At 40.5% G+C, this 22,478-nt stretch overlaps 2 protein-coding genes across 2 annotated transcripts; both read right to left on the bottom strand.

Annotated features, from left to right (window-relative positions):
- On the bottom strand, positions 2,416-4,789 carry LOC109212701 (heat shock 70 kDa protein). The gene has a single exon (XM_019376375.1). It carries the CDS (start codon positions 4,537-4,539, stop codon positions 2,584-2,586), a length of 1,956 nt encoding a protein of 651 aa, XP_019231920.1. The 5' UTR covers positions 4,540-4,789; the 3' UTR covers positions 2,416-2,583.
- LOC109212692 (mitogen-activated protein kinase kinase kinase YODA-like) lies at positions 20,352-21,972 on the bottom strand. The gene has a single exon (XM_019376364.1). The coding sequence runs from the start codon at positions 21,728-21,730 to the stop codon at positions 20,492-20,494; it is 1,239 nt and encodes a 412-aa protein (XP_019231909.1). The 5' UTR covers positions 21,731-21,972; the 3' UTR covers positions 20,352-20,491.

Below are 22,478 nucleotides of genomic sequence, written 5' to 3'. Positions count from 1 at the left end.
CTAAAAGCATTTTCTATAAACTTGTCTAACAGACATTGGTCCCAAAATTTCCAATCTGTAACATTTTAGCAGTGTTAGTAAAAGAGTTCTTCGCACTGATTAATTCATGTTCTGTGTACATGACTGCTTGATCATATTTTTGCTGTAATACACACTGATGAAAGACTTGTATGATGCATCACCAATCTTACCATGTTACACAACACATCTGTTTATTAATAGACATACAACTTTACTTAAAGAAACCAACAGAATCTTACTCACAGAGTCACAACCACAATGAGGATAACTGAAAAAAGAAAGAAAAATGTTTGATCTGTCCTTCGAACACCTTAGGGAATGACAAAGCGCAAAACCAGGAAAACAAGCAAGCTAGACATTAAATCAGTAGTTGACATGGAGATGGAGGGCCTCTTAAGTGTTACAGCTGAATTTCTAATAGTACGTGGCTGACGAGCAATACTTCCACCCCCATTTGATCCCTTTCCTCTCTGATTTTTCTCAACATCTGGTATAAAATTCTTGGTTGCTAACTCAACCTTGCTGTTGTCACTTATGTTTGCAACAGCGCTCTCACTGTTTCTTTCTGGTGCACGAGCAAGATGTTCCGAGACATGGACATCTCTGTTTTTAGATGTATGAGAAATTTCAGAAGCCCTGATTGTTACTGCTACAGTGTATAACAGGATACAGAAACAAGGAAAGAAAGCAATTCTCATTTTTCGTTGGATCTAAATGTCTTTATTGGTCTCACTAGTCTTTCCTTTTCTTATAGCCTGTCGAAAAAGGATAGAATTAAAAGAGCAAAAGTACGAAAATTAGGCGGTGGTGAGTGAATAATGGTGAACTATTTAGCTTTGGACCAAAGCTAGGGCTAATCTTGATGAGTATACAGGTTGTTATATAGGATCTTCTTCTTCTAGGTGGTGTTATGTTATTGCTACTTTTTCTCAAATTTGGTCCCCTTCCCCTTTTCCTTTAATCTTCATTCACTTTTTAATATCATATGCCTCAACCCCAGAGATGGGACCAAAATGTTTTTGGTCTTTGAGACTTGCCTTTTTGTATTCTATGCGAAAGTTCCTCTTTAACTTGTGCATATGAACAACCTAGCTGTAGTACATTTGAAGAGCAAAGTTAACCATTTTATGCTCATTAGAAATTGTATTCTTAACAAAAGTAATCAAATTTAAGATATAATCCATCATTTTTTGATCATCCATGTGTGAGTGTGACACATGTTATTTCATGCTAAATAGGATTTTGAATGCTTAACAAACTTGAAAGAGTGTGTTGTTTTGTAGTTGAAGTGTTTGGAATCTTCTAATTAGTGTTGGTGCAGTTGTGGGCAAGGTGGCTTATAGCTTATCAGATCAGGTCAAAGTGGTTCCCTTATATTATTTGTGGCAACACAGATAGACATTGTTATGCTTTGATGCTTCTTAAAGCTGACATTGACACATTCTTGACAGCTGATGGTTGAGAATAAAGGGTTAAATTCCAACATTTTCTAGACGTTCTGTTATTTATTTTTTCCATCTACTCAAGAGAATATGATGCCCTCCTTTTTTCTTCTAACCAAAGTGTTAAAAGAGTCTAACTGAAGTTTTCTCATAGAGGCCTCACTTCCTCAGGCATGTTTGTAGGGCCTCAAAAGTAATGCATTCTTGGTTATGCAACTTCCCTAATTTAGAGGGGAAAAAAGCGATCACCTCTTGAGCTCAGCTTGAACTCGGGTTGGCTGGCGGGCTAAATTCACCTCTGCATATTTGTTCCCATCCAGCCAGTCAATTGTCTCGTCCACAGCCCTTTTAAATCTTCTGGTTGTCCGAAGGATACAATTTCGCAAAGGATCTCTCATCCCTCACTGTATTCCTCATCTTATAGGCATAGTTCTTGAATGCGTTTTGTGCCTCTCAGCTTCTTCATTCTTTGTTCTCGGCTGACATATTCAGTATGCTGTTAGCAAAAATGTCAAAGCAGATATTGATCTGTGTCACACCTCTTAATGCTAGTGTGGGATACCCTTAGAGCTCAAATTTCATAAGATGATTATTATGCTTGGTCATCGGCCTCTCCTTCACACACCTAAATGAGAGAAATCATTGTGATCGCTAAACATATCGTGAAATTTTTTTTATTTGGCATTCGACTTTTCTGTATTTACACGCTACTCAATCTCGGATACTATACAGAAGCCAACATATCAATTTTACTGCTACACATAACTCTTGGTTACCTCTGCAAATATTTAAAGTTAATGTTGTAGCTTTCATGCTATTGGTAATTTCTATGTCCTACTTTTGAAACGTTATTTGCATTGTGCTACATCAGTCAATCAAGATATTGCAAGAAATTGCAGATAAGAAGCAAATAAATCACATAACCAAACTCTAAATATAGTTGGAAAAGAACTAAGATGAAAAATGAGTTTTATTTAGATAAACATAGAGATTTACATAGTTTATAGTAATTGTTTCTCTCTCACAAAAACTGGACACTCAACAACTTCCTGCAACTCAAAGTAATAACTAACTAGTAGATAACTAAAACAAAAATATCCAGCAAAGTAACATATCATCTTTAATCCACTTCTTCAATTTTAGGCCCTGCACCATTATTTGTTGATCCAGCTTTACCATAACCAGCTCCAGTGTCAGCACTGCCTCCCATGGGCACATCTCCACCTTGGTACATTTTCGCGATAATTGGGTTGCACAAGTTCTCCAACTCCTTCAGTTTATCCTCAAATTCATCTACTTCAGCCAATTGATTCCCTTCCAACCAATCAATCGTCTCGTCCACAGCCTTTTCAATCTTCTGCTTATCAGAAGGATCCAATTTCCCTGAGAATTTCTCATCCCTCACTGTATTCCTCATGTTGTAGGCATAATTCTCCAATGCATTCTTCGCCTCGACTTTTTTCTTCATCGACTCATCCTCTGCCTTATACCTCTCAGCTTCTTGAACCAACCTCTCAATTTCTTCCTTGCTTAACCTTCCTTTATCATTTGTAATGGTAATCTTGTTCTTCACACCAGCAGTCTTGTCCTCAGCCGACACGTTGAGAATACCATTAGCATCAATGTCAAAACAAACATTGACCTGAGGTACTCCTCTTGGTGCTGGTGGAATACCCTTGAGCTCAAATTTCCCAAGAAGGTTGTTGTCTTTAGTCATTGGCCTTTCTCCTTCATACACCTGAATGAGCACACCTGGTTGATTGTCCGAATAAGTCGAAAAGATTTGCTCTTTCTTTGTCGGAATGGTTGTATTTCTTGGAATCAAAACAGTCATCACACCACCAGCAGTTTCAAGACCAAGACTGAGAGGTGTGACATCAAGAAGCAGCAAATCTTGAACTTTTTGGTCACCTTCTCCACTCAAAATTGCAGCTTGAACAGCAGCACCATAAGCCACAGCCTCATCAGGATTAATACTCTTACAAAGCTCCTTACCATTGAAAAAATCTTGCAACAATTGCTGCACTTTGGGAATCCTAGTGGAGCCACCAACAAGAACCACATCATGAACATGGCTCTTGTCAATCTTTGCATCCCTTAAACATTTCTCCACAGGTTCCATACACTTTCTGAACAAATCCATGTTCATCTCCTCAAATCTTGCCCTTGTAATAGTAGCATAGAAATCAATACCCTCGTACAGAGAATCGATCTCAATCGTTGTCTGAGCAGTCGACGAGAGAGTCCTTTTCGCCCTTTCGCAAGCAGTCCTTAACCTCCTCAGAGCTCTAGCATTGCCGCTAATATCCTTCTTGTGCTTCCTTTTGAACTCTTGCACAAAGTGATTAACAAGTCTATTGTCAAAATCTTCACCGCCCAAATGCGTATCACCAGCCGTCGCCTTAACTTCAAAAATTCCTTCTTCAATAGTCAATAACGAAACATCAAAGGTTCCACCACCAAGATCAAAAATCAACACGTTCTTTTCGCCACTTTTCGACGCCTTTTTATCCAAACCATAAGCAATTGCTGCAGCTGTAGGCTCGTTAATAATCCTCATAACATTAAGCCCCGAAATAGCTCCTGCATCTTTCGTAGCCTGCCTTTGAGAATCATTAAAATAAGCAGGAACTGTAACTACAGCATTTTTAACAGTTTGTCCCAAAAAGGCTTCAGCTACTTCCTTCATCTTCGTCAAAACCATAGACGAAATCTCCTCAGGAGCAAACTGTTTCTCTTCACCTTTATATTGGACAACGATCATGGGCTTGTCGCCTGGACCGGAAACAACCTTAAACGGCCAGTGCTTCATGTCACTCTGGACAGTAGGGTCAGAGAATCGACGACCAATTAAACGCTTAGCGTCGAAAACGGTGTTTTGCGGGTTCATAGCCACCTGATTCTTGGCTGCGTCGCCGATAAGCCGTTCTGTATCTGTGAAGGCAACGTAGGATGGTGTTGTTCTGTTGCCCTGATCATTTGGGATGATTTCTACACGATCATTTTGCCATACCCCAACACAACTGTAAGTTGTGCCGAGATCGATGCCAATAGCTTTTCCTTCAGCTTTAGCCATTATAGAACTGTGAGTATTTCAAGAAACAAAGGTTGGTTTTTTCGAAAGGAGATTGGAGAGTTATTTGGAGAGTGTTTACGGAGATTTTTCTTTGTTCTTTGGTTTTCGTTGTAGCAAAAGGCGTGGCAATGTGGGTATATATATGATTCGGAGGGGAAGGGTCGAACAAATTCTACTGGGTTCGGGAAGAAGTACACGTTGCGGCGACGGAGAAGGAACGGGATTACACCAGAAAATTCTGGAGAGAGCGGGAAGCTGATGAGGTGTTTGCAATCTGGACTTAATGATTTGAGCTTTAGGCTATGGGCCAACATTCAGCCGCTATGACTTTGGGCCTCCAGATGATCAAAGTCAGCTAAAATTGCATGGGGCGCCCTATTTGGTCGCCCCTTTTTTAACTTGTATCCGTTTTGTTATTCCGTTTGTCTCACGACCCCAAAATCAACCCGGTCGTGATGGCACCTATCATGGAATTAGGCTAGCCGACACATTCCCAAAATAATTCAACATTTCATTAAAATTTAACTAACAACCTTTTTCATACTGAAATTTCCATAAAAAGGAATAAATTCAAAACCAAAATGCGAAAATAAAAGCCCGACCTCGGGTGTCACTAAGTCATGAGCAAATACTACAACTGTTCCGAAATAAAATAAGACTAAAATAGTTTGGAAATCAACTACTAATGACTATAGGGAGATAGGGGGGAGAAGAGCAAGGCTACGAACGCCATGAAGCTACCTTGCCAACTCCAAGTATCCGCGGCGGATGAGAATCGACGCTTGCTAGCACGTCCAGCAATCCCTGGATCTGCACACAAGGTGCAGGGAGTAATGTGAGTATGCCAACTCAGTAAGTAATAAAGGTAAATAAAGACTGAGCAGTCGGAAACACGTAAATCCACATCAAGAAAACTCAGTAAGTACAACATGCTTTCAAACCGGTATATGAGTCAAATCATCTCGTTTAAAATCCAGTTTTCAGTAAAAATCATTTGAAGATGCCTTTCAACAGTTTCAACAGAGGCTCATAGCCCGTTTAGCCAAGCTGTAAAAATCAGCTTATTTTGAGAAGTGTTTTTTTTCAGAAGTGCTTTTCTCAAAAGTACTTTTGGTGAGAAGCAATTTGTGTTTGGCTAATTAGTTTGAAAAGCACTTCTGAACAGCAATTAGTGTTTGGCCAAGCTTTAAAAAACTGCTTTTAAGTGTATTTTTCTCAAAAGTGCTTCTAAAAAAAGTGCTTTTGGAGAGAAGCTACTTTTTTCTGCTTCTCCTCAAAAGCACTTTTTTTCCTTCCAAAAGCTTGGCCAAACACCTCAATTTTTGGCCAAAAGTGCTTTTGGCCAAAAAAAAAATACTTTTGGCCAAAAAGAAGCTTGGCCAAACAGGCTATCAATGCGATTAAGAGTAAAAGTGATGAAAATCATAAAAACAGCCCCTCAGATAGAAACATAGTTCGTATACAGCCCATCGGGCAAAATGAATCATAAACTGCCCCTCGGGCATAACATCACTCAGAATCAGCCCCTCGGGCAAACCTCACAGTCACTCGTAAACAGCCCCTCGGGCACAACATGAATCAAGAATAGTTCCTCGGGCAAAACATCATATCACTCACTCAGGGTACCCGCGCTCACTGGGGGTGTGCAGATCCGGAAGGGCTCCTACAGCCCAAGCGCTATGACAAGCCACCTCGTGGCATAATCAATCAGGCCCTCGGCCTCTCATAATCACAAATCAGTAACATGCTGCGGCGCGCAGCCCGATCCCATAATATCCTCACAACACAGGCCCTCGGTCACTCAGTCAGAAAACTCTCAAGCCGCTCGGGCTATCAGTAAAACATGGTGCTCAGTCCAAAATATCATTTTATGCATCAAAACGGAGTAATAAAGACTGAGTTGTGAAATCAGTAAAATATAGCATGACTGAGTACAACTCTTACGTCAAAATAGTGAGAAAATAATAGAAAAGGCCCCTAAGTGTCCAAACAGCTTGGCACGAGGCCCAAATATGGCATTCAGCCCAAATTATAGGAATTCTTTCTAAAACACATATCATATAGTTTTCAGTCAAATACGCAACTTAATAAATGCTACGGGACGGACCAAGTCACAATCTCCAACGGTGCACGCCCACACGCTCGTCATCTTGCACGTGCGTCACCTCAAAATAGTGAAACGATGTGAAATTCGGGGCTTCATACCCTCACGGCAAGATTTGCAATCATTACTTACCTCAAACCGGTCAAATCCCTACTCCGTGACGCCATTGTCTCTAGAATCGGCCTCTGAACGTCCCGAGTCTGACCAAAAGCAATACAATGCAATCAATATAGGCCAATGAACCAATTCCATACGAAAAATTATCAAATTATACCAAAATCCCGAAATTCTCCCAAATTCGGCCCCCGGCCCACATCTCGGAATCCGACAAAAATCGCAAAATCATAAACTCCTTTCACTCCCGATTCTATACATACCAAATTCATGAAAATCCGACCTCAAATGGTCCCTCAAATCTCCAAATTAAACAGTGAGAAAATCATCAAAAACACAAGTAATAGAGCCCAAGAACTTACCTCACTGATATCTCTCGATTCCCTCTTGAAAATCACTGCCCAAAGCTCAAAATTCGGCCAACAATGGTGAAGAATGGGCAAAAATTCGCGAAGTACGGATTTTATACTTTCTGTCCAGAAGTCTCGCACCTGTGGTCCACACTCGCGCACCTGCACTGCCGCATCTGCGGATTCCACTTATCCGCCCATTTCAACCCCTCACACCTGCGGGCTCGCAGGTGTGACAACACCTCTGCACCTGCGCTCAAGCTCCAATTAGCCAATTTCTGCATCTGCGATCTCCTTTTCGCATCTGCGGCCTCGCACCTGCGGTCCCCAATCCGCAGGTGCAGAAATAACAGCAGCAGCAGCTTCAGCTACACAAACTAAAATTCCAATTTTTCTGTTAACCATCCGAATTCATCCCGAGGCCCTCGGAACCTCAACCAAAAATACCAACAAGTCACATACCACCATTCAAATTTATTCAAACCTTCGGAACACTCCAAACAACATCAAAACACCACATCAGCTTTAGCCATTATAGAACTGTGAGTATTTGAAGAAACAACGGTTGGTTTTTTTTTTCTTTGAGGGAGACTGGAAAATTATTTGTGGATTGTTTACCGAGATTTTTCTTTGTTCTTTGGTTTTCGTTGTAGCAAAAGGCGTGGCAATGTGGGTATATATATGATTCGGAGGGGAAGGGTCGAACAAATTCTACTGGGTTCGGGAAGAAGTACACGTTGTGGCGGCGAGAAGACGGAGAAGGAACGGGATTACACCAGAAAATTCTGGAGAGAGCGGGAAGCTGATGAGGTGTTTGCAATCTGGATGTAACGGATTTGAGCTTTGGGCTTGGGCCAACATTCAGCCGTTATGACTTTGGGCCTCTAGTCAAAGCTGACAATCCAAGTTTAAAGGAATTTTTATCTAGCTATACTATAATAGAAACCTATTTACTACCTTTATTTAGGTTCCATGTTAATTAATTTATATACCTATATTTACTAGTTCTATACAAAATCATAAAAAGGAGAAAATGAAACATACCTTAAATATAACGTATCAGTTACACATAATCCCCCTACATTTAAGATTCTTCTCTCTTTCTTTAACAATTACCCATATTTTTACTTACCCACCGCAAGATTTCTCCCACTGATACCCAAAATCTTTCTAACCCAAAAATCTCGCTTACTCACTCCTCTTCCAAAGCTTTTGATATCCGATTTCTCTCTTTCAATCGTCCACTGTTATAATCCCAAAATTGCAGATTCTTTCCTCTTCCAAAGCTTTTAATATCTGATTTCTCTCTTGTTTTGAATCTTGTTTTCTTATTTTCCAAAATCTTTATTCTATGTCACTTGTATATGATACATCAATACCCAAAATAATACTTGATACAATACTAATACAATTATTATATTAGATTTTTGGTGTAGAGTTGTGATTGAAACTTGAAGAAGATGAAGATCATAATTGTATCACAATTTTTCGGAAATGTATCACGATTGTATTATAATTGTATATGTATCATAATTGTTGAAGGGATTGTATTATAAATGTAGGATAATTGTATATTCATGTATATTGTTACGAGCAGTTGTGAGTTCGTGAAGACTTTCACGATTTGTATCACAAATATATGATAATTATATATTAATTTATTAGTATTGTATCGGGTATTATTTTGGGTATTAATGCACCATATACAAGTTAGACACAATTGTGATACAAATATGATACAATTATGTTTTAGGCATTGATGTATCCGATATAATTCAAATACAATGATACAATTATCGTACAATTTCTGAATCTTTCTTCGTTTTCAGTGTTGTCCAATCTCCCAGCAAAAGAACGATACAGTTGATGATTTTTAATAATATAAAATTGTTGGCAATGGTAGGAAGAGAAAAGATGGAGATTCTGGCGTAAATTAAGGGATTTTGATGTAAAAAAAAGGAAGGAGAGAAGAGGAGAGGGAAAAAAAGAAGGAATCCTTTAATTGAAGGCAATAATAATGGGGTAAGAGCCATTTAAGGAGCAATCTACATAATTTGTAAGAAAAACCTAGATACTTCTTAAAAACTACAAAACATAGAGAAGATAGGTAATTAAGTTTCTAATATAGTATAATTAGGTAAAAATCCCAAGTTTAAATATGCTTATTCGTGTTTCATTTGTATCAAACTTATTTAAAAATAAAAATAAAAATTAAGGTACGCGCATATAAAAGATATACTGTTTGTTGGACTAGGGAAGAAAGGAGGGAGATACACAAGGAGTTTGTTTCGTACGGAGGGTGGTGATTTTGGGTTTATCTTAGTTAATGAAATTTTTTACTGGAATTCCAGCATAATATACTGGAGTACCGGTCCAGCATAATATGCTGGAAGATCATACACAGGTGCTCGAATCTCTAGTATATTATGCTGGAACTTTCCGCGTGTTGGAGTTCCAGCATAATAAGCTGGAAGTTCATACACAGGTGCACCGATCTCCAGTATATTATGTTGGACCGGTCCCTATTGTAGCAAAATAGTGGCTATTTTTCAATGACTTTACAAACGCTGGCTATTTTTGAATGACTAGTCCAAAAACTGGATAGCCCGTGCTATTTTTTCTTTGTCAATGGCCATGAAGACCCATTTCCTCCATATTGCACGCATATGTTAGTTCGGATTGGGATATCCATGAGAGACACTTAAGGTGAAAAAATGTGTCTCTATGGTCACTGTATAGTTAGAGTGCATAGCTGAAATTCAGTGTGTAACTTTAAGTATCTATCCAGGTATTACGTCAATTTTTAATCTTAAAACTCACTGAAATGATATACCATTAATTAACATACTTAGTTGATAAATGTTTAAATAAAAGTCTTTCTTTCATTACTTTTGCATGGGTCAAAATTTGACCACTCGTGGAATTAGCGCTAAAGCGAACGGTAAGAGGTCGACTAAGCCATGGTCGTACCCACAAGACGTGACAACGACGAGTATCTCGGCCACTGCCGAGATCGAGCCATCAGAAAGCTTGTATATCAAAGTAAATATCGTGATACTTAGGGGAGCGACACAAAGCGAGATGAAGAGGGAGAAGTCTTCCGGTTAAAGACCATTGGACAAAAGGGAATATGGATGATATATATGAGAGGAAATAAGACAAAAAAGGGGATCTCTCTCTCCCACAGAAGAAAAGGGCAGAAGAACCAGAGAAGGCTAGAGGGAAAACCAAGAGAAGTCACAGATCTTGGCGACAAACCTCTGTAATCATCATTCTTGAATCAATAAAGATGGATCCTACAACTACTAATGGTATTCCCCTGTTCCTCCCTCATTTTAATATTACGGGACAATACATCATAAATGTAAGCATATTACTTATATTTGATATCTTTTATAAGTCTTGAAAGTCCATGAGCTTGAATACGTCTTATTCTCCTATCAAATATGCTTTGATGTTTAATCTAGAGTTAATTGTTCTTGGCTAAGATTTATCCTTTATATTCTTATTAATTAGTTTAACAAAAAGCTTAATACTTTTTGGTCAAACAATTTGGCGTCATCTGTGAGGATTTCTTAGCCAAAATTTTAGTTTCCCCTAGATCTAAAACCAGCCAAAGTATCACTTCCCAGCTGTCATAGCCTCACCATCTCGGTATAAACACCAACTCGAAAAAGTGATAGATAAGCTTTTGAGATAACCAAACCAATCAGGGTCAGATCTTTACGCGAAATCGATATTAGGCCTGATGTATAGCAAAACCCACGCCTCGCCCGTAGCAACGGGTTCGGATTGTCGTGTGAATGCTCAAAATGGGATTGCGGTCACTATGCACTTAGCATGCCCGCAACCCTACTTGCGTTTTAACATTATATGCCGATCTATACTTCCAACTCTTAGGAAGGGACGATAGCCTACTAAGTGGTTATTTGAAATAATCGACTTATCCTGTTTTACTCTTGTATCCGTGTACACGATTGTAATTTATATAAATGGTATATCACGTTCTCCTCATTATCTGCGCACATCGGATGGGGTCGAACCGGGACACAAGCTTGAGATCCCAACGGGCAGGGTAAGTTCAGCCCATGAGAAGCCTAGACGCGATTAACGGTGGAGCCAAATATGGGGTTGCCGTATCTGAAACCATCATTCAAGTACGGGATGGAACGGGTCGCCTCACAACGCCACCTCCCCCCTTCGCCGACTAACCAGACCGAGGTAACAGGCAATTTTATTTGGACCTAACTTGTCATTTTTCTCTTTTGTATTCAAACGCGAGGAATACAAGCATTCTCACTGGTACGCGAAAAAGGAACGAACGCCACCGAGCGCACCAAGCAAAACCTCCTGCACCACATCGTACCGCAAATAACAGGCAAATGGCTCAAAACAAGTTGGTATTATTAAGAAAATCTCCATGAGCTGGGACTAAGCGGCAAGCCCGTGGAGCGCACGGTCCCTCCGGTGCCAACAGAACTTGAACTCAAAAAGCTTGCATGAATATTCGTCGTGGCAACCTTACCCCAATTCTACCGACTAAATATCGCAGATCACGTCAGAACTTCGTTTAGTCTCAAGGTACCCAGAAGCCCAATCAATAGGTTCGTAGCTTGCCCCGATCACGACCTCTTCAGGTCGAGCAAAGAGAAGATTAGGTAAACTGGGACTCCGCCGACATATACACACCGCAGCGATGCATAGCGATCTCCAATGAAAACAAAATCAAACAAACCAGGACTCATCCCGAAGCGCAGTACTCTCCAATGAAAACAAAATTAAAAGGATCGGGACTCGCCCAAACGTGCACAAACAATACAGAAATGAGTGATGTTCTCCAATAAAAATAACGCAACAGGCAAACCCACTCCATCGCCAAACAGGTTACAATTCGACCTCGCTCGAATTAACACCCTTACGGCCATAGGCCACCGCCAAACAGGTTACGTTTTGACCTCGCTCGAATTCACACCTTTACGGCTGTCGGCCATCGCCGAGTGGAAGTGAATTCGCTCGCCCGAATTAGATTAAAGTTCAACCCCATCAAACTCATAACGGGTCATAGTTCAACCTCACATGAGCTCGCCTCCCGCCATCTCTAAACTCACCATACGAAAGGGACTCCACTCAATTTAGTAAGTCTAAATTCGACCTCGCTCGAATATACAAGTCAAAACTGACTTCGCCCAAGTTGGCAAGTCTAAATTCGACCTCGCTCGAATATACAAGTCAAACCTGACTTCACCCAGGTTAGCAAGTCTAAATTCGACCTCGCTCGAATATACAAGTCAAAACTGACTTCGCCCAAGTTGGAAAGTCTGAATTTGATCTCGTTCGAACATACAAATCAAGGTTGATCCTGCCAAAGCTGGCAAATCAGAAGTCAACCTCGCCCGAACTAACAGAGCCAAAGTGACTTCGTCCGAACTCACACAACGAGATCCGACCTCGCTCGGATCAAGTGAGCTAGATTCGCCCTCATTCAAATTCCCAAGCTGAAATTCAGGGACTCATAAACAAAGGCGAAGTAACTATTTTGTTCAAATGTGCGTGCGCAACAGACGTGCCTTACAAAAGGCCAAAATAGGCCCTCAAGAAAAGACGAGGATAAACAACAAAAGAACACAAAAAAAAACTAAGTACAAAGCTACAACGAAGTTTCACTCGGCGTCATCTCCACCGCCGTTCTCCCCAGCATCGTCATCCTCGGAACGAAGTCCATCGTCAATCTCAACGCCCTCACCAACCTCCGGTGTCGCAGGGTCATAACCACAGGCAGTACGAGCCTCGCGTGCCGTCGCCCGAGCATCTTCAAAGGCAGCCTCAGGAACACTCCCCGCCTCCCACAAATCCTTGTATATATCTTGTTGGGCCTCGGCATGGACCCATAGCTCATACAAGCGGCAGGGGACAATGGCAGGGGCAGATTCGGCCTGCGCCAACAGTTGCGCCTTCTCAGCCTCAAGAACCGCAACTCGATCTCCCAAGCTCGAAGCATCCCGGTCAAGTTCACCAAGCCGCTCATCGAGCCGTGCCTCCCTCAGCGTGGTCGTCGCCCTCTCAGATTCCTGCTTAGATTTGAGGACGCGGATAGTGTCTTCTAGTGCCGCCGCCCTTGCCAAAGCCGACACTTGAGCATCCTCGACTTTCTCCAACTCGGCCACTTTCTTTTCTAGCTTGGCCACCTTCTCCGTCCATTCTGCACCTAGAGCGGCGACTCTAGCAGCATTTTGCTTAAGCTCAGCTCGCATGGACAAAACCTTTACCTGAAGATCCTCACACTCCGCGGCAACCCCTTTGCCCACCTCGAGCTCCTCGTCTTTGGCATGAATCAGCTCCTCAAGCTCACTACATCTGCGGATAGACCGCATCAGCTCCTAATCTTTTTTTCTCCAACTCATCCCTGATGGACTGGGTACTAACGCCCACTCTAAGTTGCTCGTGCATCTCACGGCACCTGTTGCGATACTGCCGGTACTTCTCGGCTATTTTCAGAAAAATCTCGACCCGCGTCTCAGCCCTACGAGCACTCTCAATCTCCAGCATGTAAGTCTAAAAAAAAAGAGGAGAGAAAAAGTCAGTGTAAAGACAAAGGTCACAAAGCTAAGAAAACAAAGGGAAACTCACCCTTAAGGCCATCGCGGCCACACCGCCTGACAACCCAGAATCGCTGACCTCCCGAAGATATCCACTTTCAGCCTCAGAACATAGAAGATCGAACTGTGGCACCAAGTCCACCGTGTCCTGCAGCAGGTCGAGATCCGACGAAATTTCAAGTATGCGGGGAGGGCCTTCCGCCCTTACCACAGTTCGGGTAAAGCCCTCCTCGAACATCCTCATGTCATCAGGTTCAATGTCAGATTCGGATTCATAATCCTCAACCATGACGCCCTTCCCTCTCTCATTGGCCGAAGAAGGGGTGCGGTTCGGCCGAGATGATGATGGCCCGCTCGGAACAACAGCAGCCTCGGAACTCCATCCCTCCATCATAATAGCCTCTTGAACGCTCGCAACGGGCATCGCCAAAGCATCCAGGCTGGCACCACCGCCGGTCTCGGGTGCCGTCGAAACAAAGTCGCCCCTCGGAGGCGTTTCGACTAAAGAAGCCCCTTCCAACACTACCTTTCGCCTCTTCAACGGAGACTCTCCGCTACCGATGCGGGAAGATTCGCCCGCTGAATGGACTGCGGAGACCGGAGTCTCCGATTGAAGAGCAACCTCCAAGCGTACGGTCTCGGCAACGGGCGCGGTCCGATGAGCGACTAGGCTCTCTACGCCTCTGCCTGCAGTAACTCTTGGAGCGGGCCGGGCGGGGGAGCCGGTTGACAAAATGCGAGCGTAGGAGCCCTCGTCCTTCTCACTCCTCTGCGACCTGTCAATAAGAAGGGAGTTGATCATATAACACCAAGGTTAAAGAAGCTACGGAACAGAGAACAAAGCAAGACCACAATTGAGCCAACTCACCGATAAGAGGCTTGCGTCCAAACTTCTCATGGAAAGATGCCCATTTACGAATCCCCATCGTATGGGGGAGAATTTCGCTCAACCACTAGCGGATATCGGCAACTAGCGGGGGAGGTAGTCTTTCGGCTAAAAAAACAATAGCAAATCCTCAGCGAAGTCGTTAAAGGGAGACGACCGACGACCGTCCTAAGAAAAATTTCACAAAGTAAACATAAAGGAAAACTCACGAGCGAAATTCCACGTCTCAGGAAACCCCGCCGAGTTCGATACGACGTGCTCCATTCGGACATAGAAGAAGCTCTCCCAAAAAGCGACAATTGGCCTTATCGTCCATCTTCACCACCAAACTCTTGGTTCCTCGATGACGCATATGAATCATCGTACCCCGAAGAAAATGGGGGGCGAAGAGATGAAGCATGTGCCCTAAAGAAATTCCTTGGCCGGCCAGCTCCGCGTACTTGATGAGCATGAGGAAAAGCTTGTACACATACGGAGAGAGTTGGGCCGGGCATACCTCATAGAAATGGCAAAAATCCAACACCAAGGAAGGGAGGGGAAGCGTGTACCCGATGACAAAGGGATACGCGTAAAACGCGCAGTAGCCTGGGCGGTGTAAATTACTATGTCCTCATCCGCCGGCACCATTTCAACGTGATCGGGGATCTCCCATTTGGCTTTGAATGCCGTCATCACCGCAGCATCCATCGTGGTAGGAACGGGCTTCGGTTCATCTCCGGCGGGGCTGTTAAAATTAGCCCTCGCCTTGCCCAGGCGGGAAACCACCTCATCCACCGTCGGAAACCCCTCGTCTTCCACCACCTCCACTCCCTATTCGAGTAGGGATACGCCATTTTCTAGCACCGGAGCACCTACGTCTTTATCAGAATGGGGTGAAGCACTAACCATTTATTTTCTTTGATCGAAAGAAACGAAAAAGATGAAGGAGAAAGACAATGGTCACAGCGAATCCTAGCAAAAGCAGAAGTATGAGAGACTAAAGAAGGAGAAAATTTGTGTTTTTTCTTAAACGATTGAAAAGAGTAACATTCAAATAAGAGGCTCCCCCCCTGTTTATAGGGATATAAATGCCCTGAGCGGGAAAACCAAGAGCCACCAGTTAAGAAGCAGAAATGGCACGAGAAACGACACGATACCTAAAAAATATGCGCCATAATGACGCATGGGGAATATTGATGACACCCTGAACTGACGTGATGGTCTAATTTTGAACTGACGTAACGGTTCGATGCAATTATCGAAGCGTCACATCGCTACCTCATCAAGAGGTTCTCGCCCCTCACATGAAGCGTTCAGATTTCTCCCAATTTTTGAATCAACAGAGTCCGCCCATCGAGATCGCCAAGAGGCGACCCCAATGGGCGGATGGACTAACTGTATGGGTCAAAATCTGACCACTCGTGGAATTAGTGCTAAAGGGAACGGTAAGAGGTCGACTAAGCCATGGCCGTACCCACAAGAAGTGAAAACGACGAGTATCTCAGCCACTGCTGAGATCGAGCCATTAGAAAGCTTGTATGGCAAAGTAAATGTCGTGACACTTAGGGGAGCGACACAAAGCGAGATGATGAGGGCGAAGTCTTCCGGTTAAAGACCATTGGACAAAAGGGAATATGGATGATATATGTAGGAGGAAAGTAGACAAAAAAGGGATCTCTCTCCCACAGAAGAAAAAGGCAGAAGAACCAGAGAAGGCTAGAGGGGAAAACCAAGAGAAGTCACAGATCTTGGCGACAAACCTCTGTAATCATCATTCTTGAATCGATAAAGATGGATCCTACAACTGTTAATGCCATTCCCCTGTTCCTCCCTTATTTTTATATTACGGGACAATACATCATAAATGTAAGCATATTACTTACATTTGATATCTTTTATAAGTCTTGAAAGTCCATGAGCTTGAATACGTCTTATTCTCCTATCCAATGTGCTTTGATGTCTAATCTAGATTTAATTATTTTTGGCTAAGATTTATCCTTTATATTTTTATTAATTAGTTTAACAAAAAGCTTAATACTTTTTTGTCAAACAACTTTCTCTAAATAAGTTACCCTCTCTATTTTATTTTATGTATGTTAGTTAGGTTGGGCACAAATTTTAATAATGTAAAAAGACTTTTGAATCTTATATTCTTAAATTAAAGATATCTCTAATATATACTATTTGATGAATCTTGTGATTTTGAACAAGTTGTGTCATTCGTATAAGAAATTGTTATTAAGAATAAATTAAAATATTAAGAAATAAAAAATTACAAAAAGTTATGAAAGATAATATTGTTTTGTGAAAGAATAAAGAAGGAAGTAGAACACATAAATTGAAGATGAACTACTTATTCATCGTTTTAAAGCCATAAATTGAAGGAATATCATTTTAATGAATTGCAAAGAAATAATGTTAACATTATTATACGTATATGCATTTTGCTCGTAGTTATTTTGATATCGAGCAATAATCTCTCGTGCTCTGCTCTCGACTTCCATCGTTATAATTCTTTACAAAATTAGGTCCCTAAACGCTTAAAAATAACTTAAAACATTATATTTGTTTCATCCGTAAAAGTGTGGTAAGGTAGGGCCTAAGAGGAAATGCGTAAAGAATTTCTTCATAGATTGGAAATCTTATGTCACACGTAAAGCAGTAAAGCACTTACTCAAAGCTGCAATTATATGCCGTTATGAAGAGTTGATGACATATAAAATAAAATATCCTCAACAATAGCGTGAAGCTTTCTTTATCTTTCAGAAGCAAAACATAATTCCATCGAATGAGTAGACACCAAATTTGGTCCTATGGAAATGCCTTTAAATGGTTAGACTGTGATGTCACAACCAGTTAAAGGTTATGGTTTCAACTCCCACTCTTATGTATGAGTTTTCTTGAATTTATATTAGTCATTTCTGAATAACGATAATATTTGGATTAGTTTGTGCGCACTTTGACTTACTATAAGGTACCTGTTAAGCTATTATCTCTATCAAGATTTAGATAGATAAGAAAAAGTTAACTATATAAGTTATTTTGTCAACTAAAATTTTAACATACAAAAAATTAGATTTACAATTCTGACAAAATCATCCGTACAAGTCATAAAACAGGAACAAATTATGTTAATCTGTACCTGAAAATTCAGTTTGTTTCAAAATTGATAACTAATCAATTTCTAGCCGCTTTCTATGACCATTGACTCCATTTTGACTATAGATGGCTTTTAAACCCCGTGGCTTTCTTGGAATCCAGCTATTGCCATTTTGGCTTTAGGAATTGTTGAATAATGGTCTTAGCCATCACTAAATCAGTGTTGATTTTCCAGCGGTCGCAAAAATACTAAAGGTGATTACTTCCTTGTTTGAGCTTTGACAGATAGAATTACCCAAAAAGATAACAAGTACCTCATGGAATTAGTCGAGATGCATACAAGCTGGTTCGAACACCGTAAAATTATTATAAAAAAAATTCAGCATTGATTCTAAACCCAATTGAAATACAAGGGCCAAACCAATTTTAGCTTTTAATGATACTTTATCGACCTTAGCCGCCAAACCAACAGGAGTAAACGAAGAAGTAACATGGATTCCTCTTAGGTTCCTTCTTCCTTCCACTTCCTTTGTGATTTTGCTTTTAGAATACTACGAAGCCAGGAAATTCAATTTTGAACACCCTTTGCTAGTGGGCTATGCAAGGGTGTTCAATGTATATTTTTAATTAATAACAAGAATATTTTACCCTATACATAGTATGATTTTTTGGCGAAGGGTGTTCAGCTGACTACACTTGGCCATACATAGCTTCGCCCCTGCCTGTGACGTGATAAAGTAGATAACCTGCTATAACATATGAAATTACACTGTTAGCATATAAAGTATTTACTGAATGGAAAATGAAGAAGAATTTGCTAAAAGTATTTTATACGCACGATTTGTTTCGACAATCTTGGGGAATTCAAGAGCTTTTATTTTGACATTGGTAAATGGAAACAAAGGAATGAATACCTAGTGTCAACTCTGTTGTGAACCTGAAAAACAAGAGAATTTGGACTTCACAAAGTGCATATGAGTAAAAGTTCCAGATATGATGGAACTCTCTTGAGCTAAACCAAGTACATAAAATGAGAAGAATACAAAATAGACTTCATGTTCCGAGGAGAATAAGAACATATCCATCCGAGTACCTTGACTCTTGGTAACTCCTGCCTGACAATGAATTCCGAATAGCAAGATGGGGAGAAGTGGCTGCACTTGAAACAAACATCAACTTGATATTCACTATCGACACCTGCAGTTTCATCGCTAATTGCCAGCATAACAATACTAAAGTGATATCTTTGTTATCATCGGCATTGGCTTCATAAACAGCTCTTCATTTTCAGGCTTGAAAGCCACCTTTGCTTTTGGAGCAACTTCAGCTGTAGAGTATAGCCATCTATTTCCAGACATGAAATCCTCATCTGGCAATGAGCACATCCACAAGTAAGATTTTATTTGAAAATAAATAAATAAATAAATCCAGGGGCCGGAAATGAGGACACTGGACGTTAACAAACCCTGAAAATGATGGGATGATTGAGCTACTAACAATTGAAAGGTTTAGAAGTTGATTCTTCTACTTATTCAGTTGGGACAAGGTTTATATGGTTGTCCTCCCTTCTCACTGTAATGTTTCCTCTGATTCAAGTAGAATTTGTAAGATTTTCTTCCACATTCTTCTGCAATTTGAACTACCTAAACTTAATGTGTCTACTTCATGTAGGAGAAGCCTTGCATCACGGGCTTAGCATGTCAACGTGATCCATAGAACACTCTTTCTTTATGAAACAAGAGACTCAAGCTTCGTGAAAGAATAGAAAAGATATCTCTGACTACCACAAATTCACCAGTAACATGCATGCGTATGGAGAAAACTTAAAAGTTTCGCAAGTCAAAAAATTTCATAAGTCACTTCTATGGGCTGCTCAATATCGACTCGAAACACAAGGATTTCCTACTTTTATGGTCCCTCCTTTTTCCTCTAATTCCCCACTGGGTGAACGGTAAAGAATATCAAAGAGGATTTAATTACTGACCCCAGATAGACAGGGATACATAAGTGAGAGTAAAGAGAAATTTGCTTTAGCTCCTGAAAAACAGGGCAAAGTTAGAAACCCATCAAGGTGCATTTAGTTTAATATCAAATACAGGAATGTTGGGATAAACAGCCTAAGAGAATTAACATTCTCTACCTTCCAGTTAGAAATAAGTTGACTCAAAAGACTGGTGACTGAAATCTTCACTAGCTTGTTAGCCAGTTCATGCATTTCATGATAAGAAGACAGTGATGAAGAAGACATCTGTTCCAACATTTGCGATTAGAAACATAATCTGGCAAGCATCCTACAAAACCATTGCACTCACATGGTTAGTTAAGAGTTCCAATCAGAAATGGCATGTTTCCTGCTTGTGGTCAATGTTTAAATCCAAGTATATCATTTCGACCAATCTTAGAAAGTTTGTTCCCTGAAAGATAACTGTTGGCAAACTGAAGTTGAGCTAACACATACAATGCTTATATACACAGAAAACCTCTTATCCAGAAATGTAAGGGCAGTCTAGCTTAAGACTGCAAAAGGTTGAATCCAACTTCAGAAATCCGTACAAATTGGTCTAAGTTCTGCCTGTTCCAAAAGAATCGAGAAACATGGAGCAACAAACACAAATTTCGACCGTCGAAGGAACTCTCTAACAGCAAAATGTAAAGGTAGAGCCTTAGAAGCAACACACTAAAAAGAATGGAAAAGAATAACATATCTTATCATTTAATCTCAATCAATTTGACTTGCATACAGACTACAAAGCATATGCCTAGTAAGAAATCAATGAATTTAATGTATATATCAATATCTAGATCTCTATCCTGCCAACTATTGCTAGACTCCTGCAGGAATGGTAAAATTTAAAGGACATTTCGGCGAATTATTTGATGCGCTCCCTGAAGGGACCTCAATTGATGCATCAATTATACGATCAGAACCATCATCAATGGTGGAGCTTATAGCAGCTATATTTTCTTCTACTTTAAATATCTCTTCTTCAACAAAATAAGATGTCATTTCATTCTCCATTTCCTCATAATCTTCCTCAGACCAGTATCCAAGGGAATCATCCTCAGATACACAACTCCAATCTTCCGAATAATAGGCCAATTCATCATCACTCTCAGTAACCAGGAGAATAGAATCAACAACATTTATATCCTCGACCTCCAGTGGACGTTCAATTCCTTCATCATCAATCAATCCCTCAACAAATGGATGATTCAGCAGCATCTCGGCAGTCCATCTATACCTAGGGTTCCTCACGAAACAACCCTTCAAGAAATCTTTTGCCTCCTTCGATAAGTTGCCTGGAATTTTAGGCAATTCATTTCCTCCCCCAATCTTTTTAAGGACATCCTCAGCATCCATATCTTCTTCCCTATCCCATGGAGGTTTTCCAGTTAACATCTCAAGCACAATACACCCTAAAGCCCAAATATCAGCAGGACACTCTTGTACGTTATCCGACACAGCTTCTGGCGACAAATACATTGGAGTACCTCTCCAATAAGGCTGCAGCCTCCTCTTCTTGCTCTGAGTTTCTCTTTTAGCTAACCCTAAATCACCAATCTTTGCCCTAAATTCAGCACCATTACCATCGCTTGAATTCGGCACGAGCAACACATTATCAGGTTTCATATCACAATGAACATATCCAATTGTATGAATAAAATGCAACCCTCTAAGCATAGATCTTGTATAATTCCTTACCTCAAATTCAGACAATTCTTTGATTCCTGATTTCTTGATCCTCTCAGCTAGGGTTCCACCTGAACCATACTCCAACAACAAGTTATAAACCATTGCACCATTTTGACCTGTGGTAGTCTCATCACCAAAACATCGAATTATATAAGGACAACCCTTGATGTTGTTCAAAACCTCCCTTTCCTTTTGAATTGAACCTGAAACTGAAACCTCAGCAGATTTCACAGCCATAACTGCTGGAAAATAGCTGTTTTTCAATCTAGGATTCTTCAAAGTAGCCAAATAAACACAACCAAAACTTCCTTTTCCTACCATTGCTCCTCTGTACCATGCAACTCCATCTCCAAATTCATTCACACTCATCTTCCCTTCAACTTTTTAACTAAATTTTCCTTCTTTTTCCTATATAAACAAACTTCAATGCCTCAGAATTGAAGCAAAAAAAGGAAACTTGGGACTAAATAAGATTAGGGCTATCTTAAAAGGGGAAAAACCCAACTAGAAGTTGAATTTTGGTACGTATTACACACGGGAAGGAAATTAGGGTTTATAGGAACAAGTTGGGGTAAGGTTGAGTTTATTCAGGATTTCACATTTAGGTTAGTTATTTATATAAAATATATATATGAGGAGGAAGAGTGGTGAGAGCCGCGTTTTCTATGAACATAAAAGAAGCAAGTTGGCAAAAATGCTGCTAACTGGAATAACGGTCATGTGGTCTTTACAACGTATGATAAATTTAGGGCATGTGCCTTTTCTTTTACACATTTCTAACATTTTCAGGTAAAAGTTTTAAGAAGTCTATGAGGATGTACTAAATATGGTAATATATTCATTTGCTTTCAATGCATAACTTGGAAATGAATGGTGGTTACATTTTGATGGATATGAAATAATGGCAATATATGTCACCATTATTTGTCACACTACTTTAGGCAAAAACTAAAATGGTTGTGAGGATACCGCTTGGTTGAAAATTTTCACTAGATATTTATAAGAAAAAATAAAATATTAGGGATATGTATAGAAAATGACACCATCTATTATTATAGCGGTTTATTCATTTATTCATTTTTTCGAATTATGACACAGCTTGTATAAAATCTTGCAT

Source organism: Nicotiana attenuata, chromosome 2 (genome assembly GCF_001879085.1).
Source record: "Nicotiana attenuata strain UT chromosome 2, NIATTr2, whole genome shotgun sequence".
Classification (NCBI taxonomy): domain Eukaryota; kingdom Viridiplantae; phylum Streptophyta; class Magnoliopsida; order Solanales; family Solanaceae; genus Nicotiana; species Nicotiana attenuata.
Note: the sequence above shows the minus strand (reverse complement) of the source record. Positions and strands in the feature narration are given on the sequence as shown.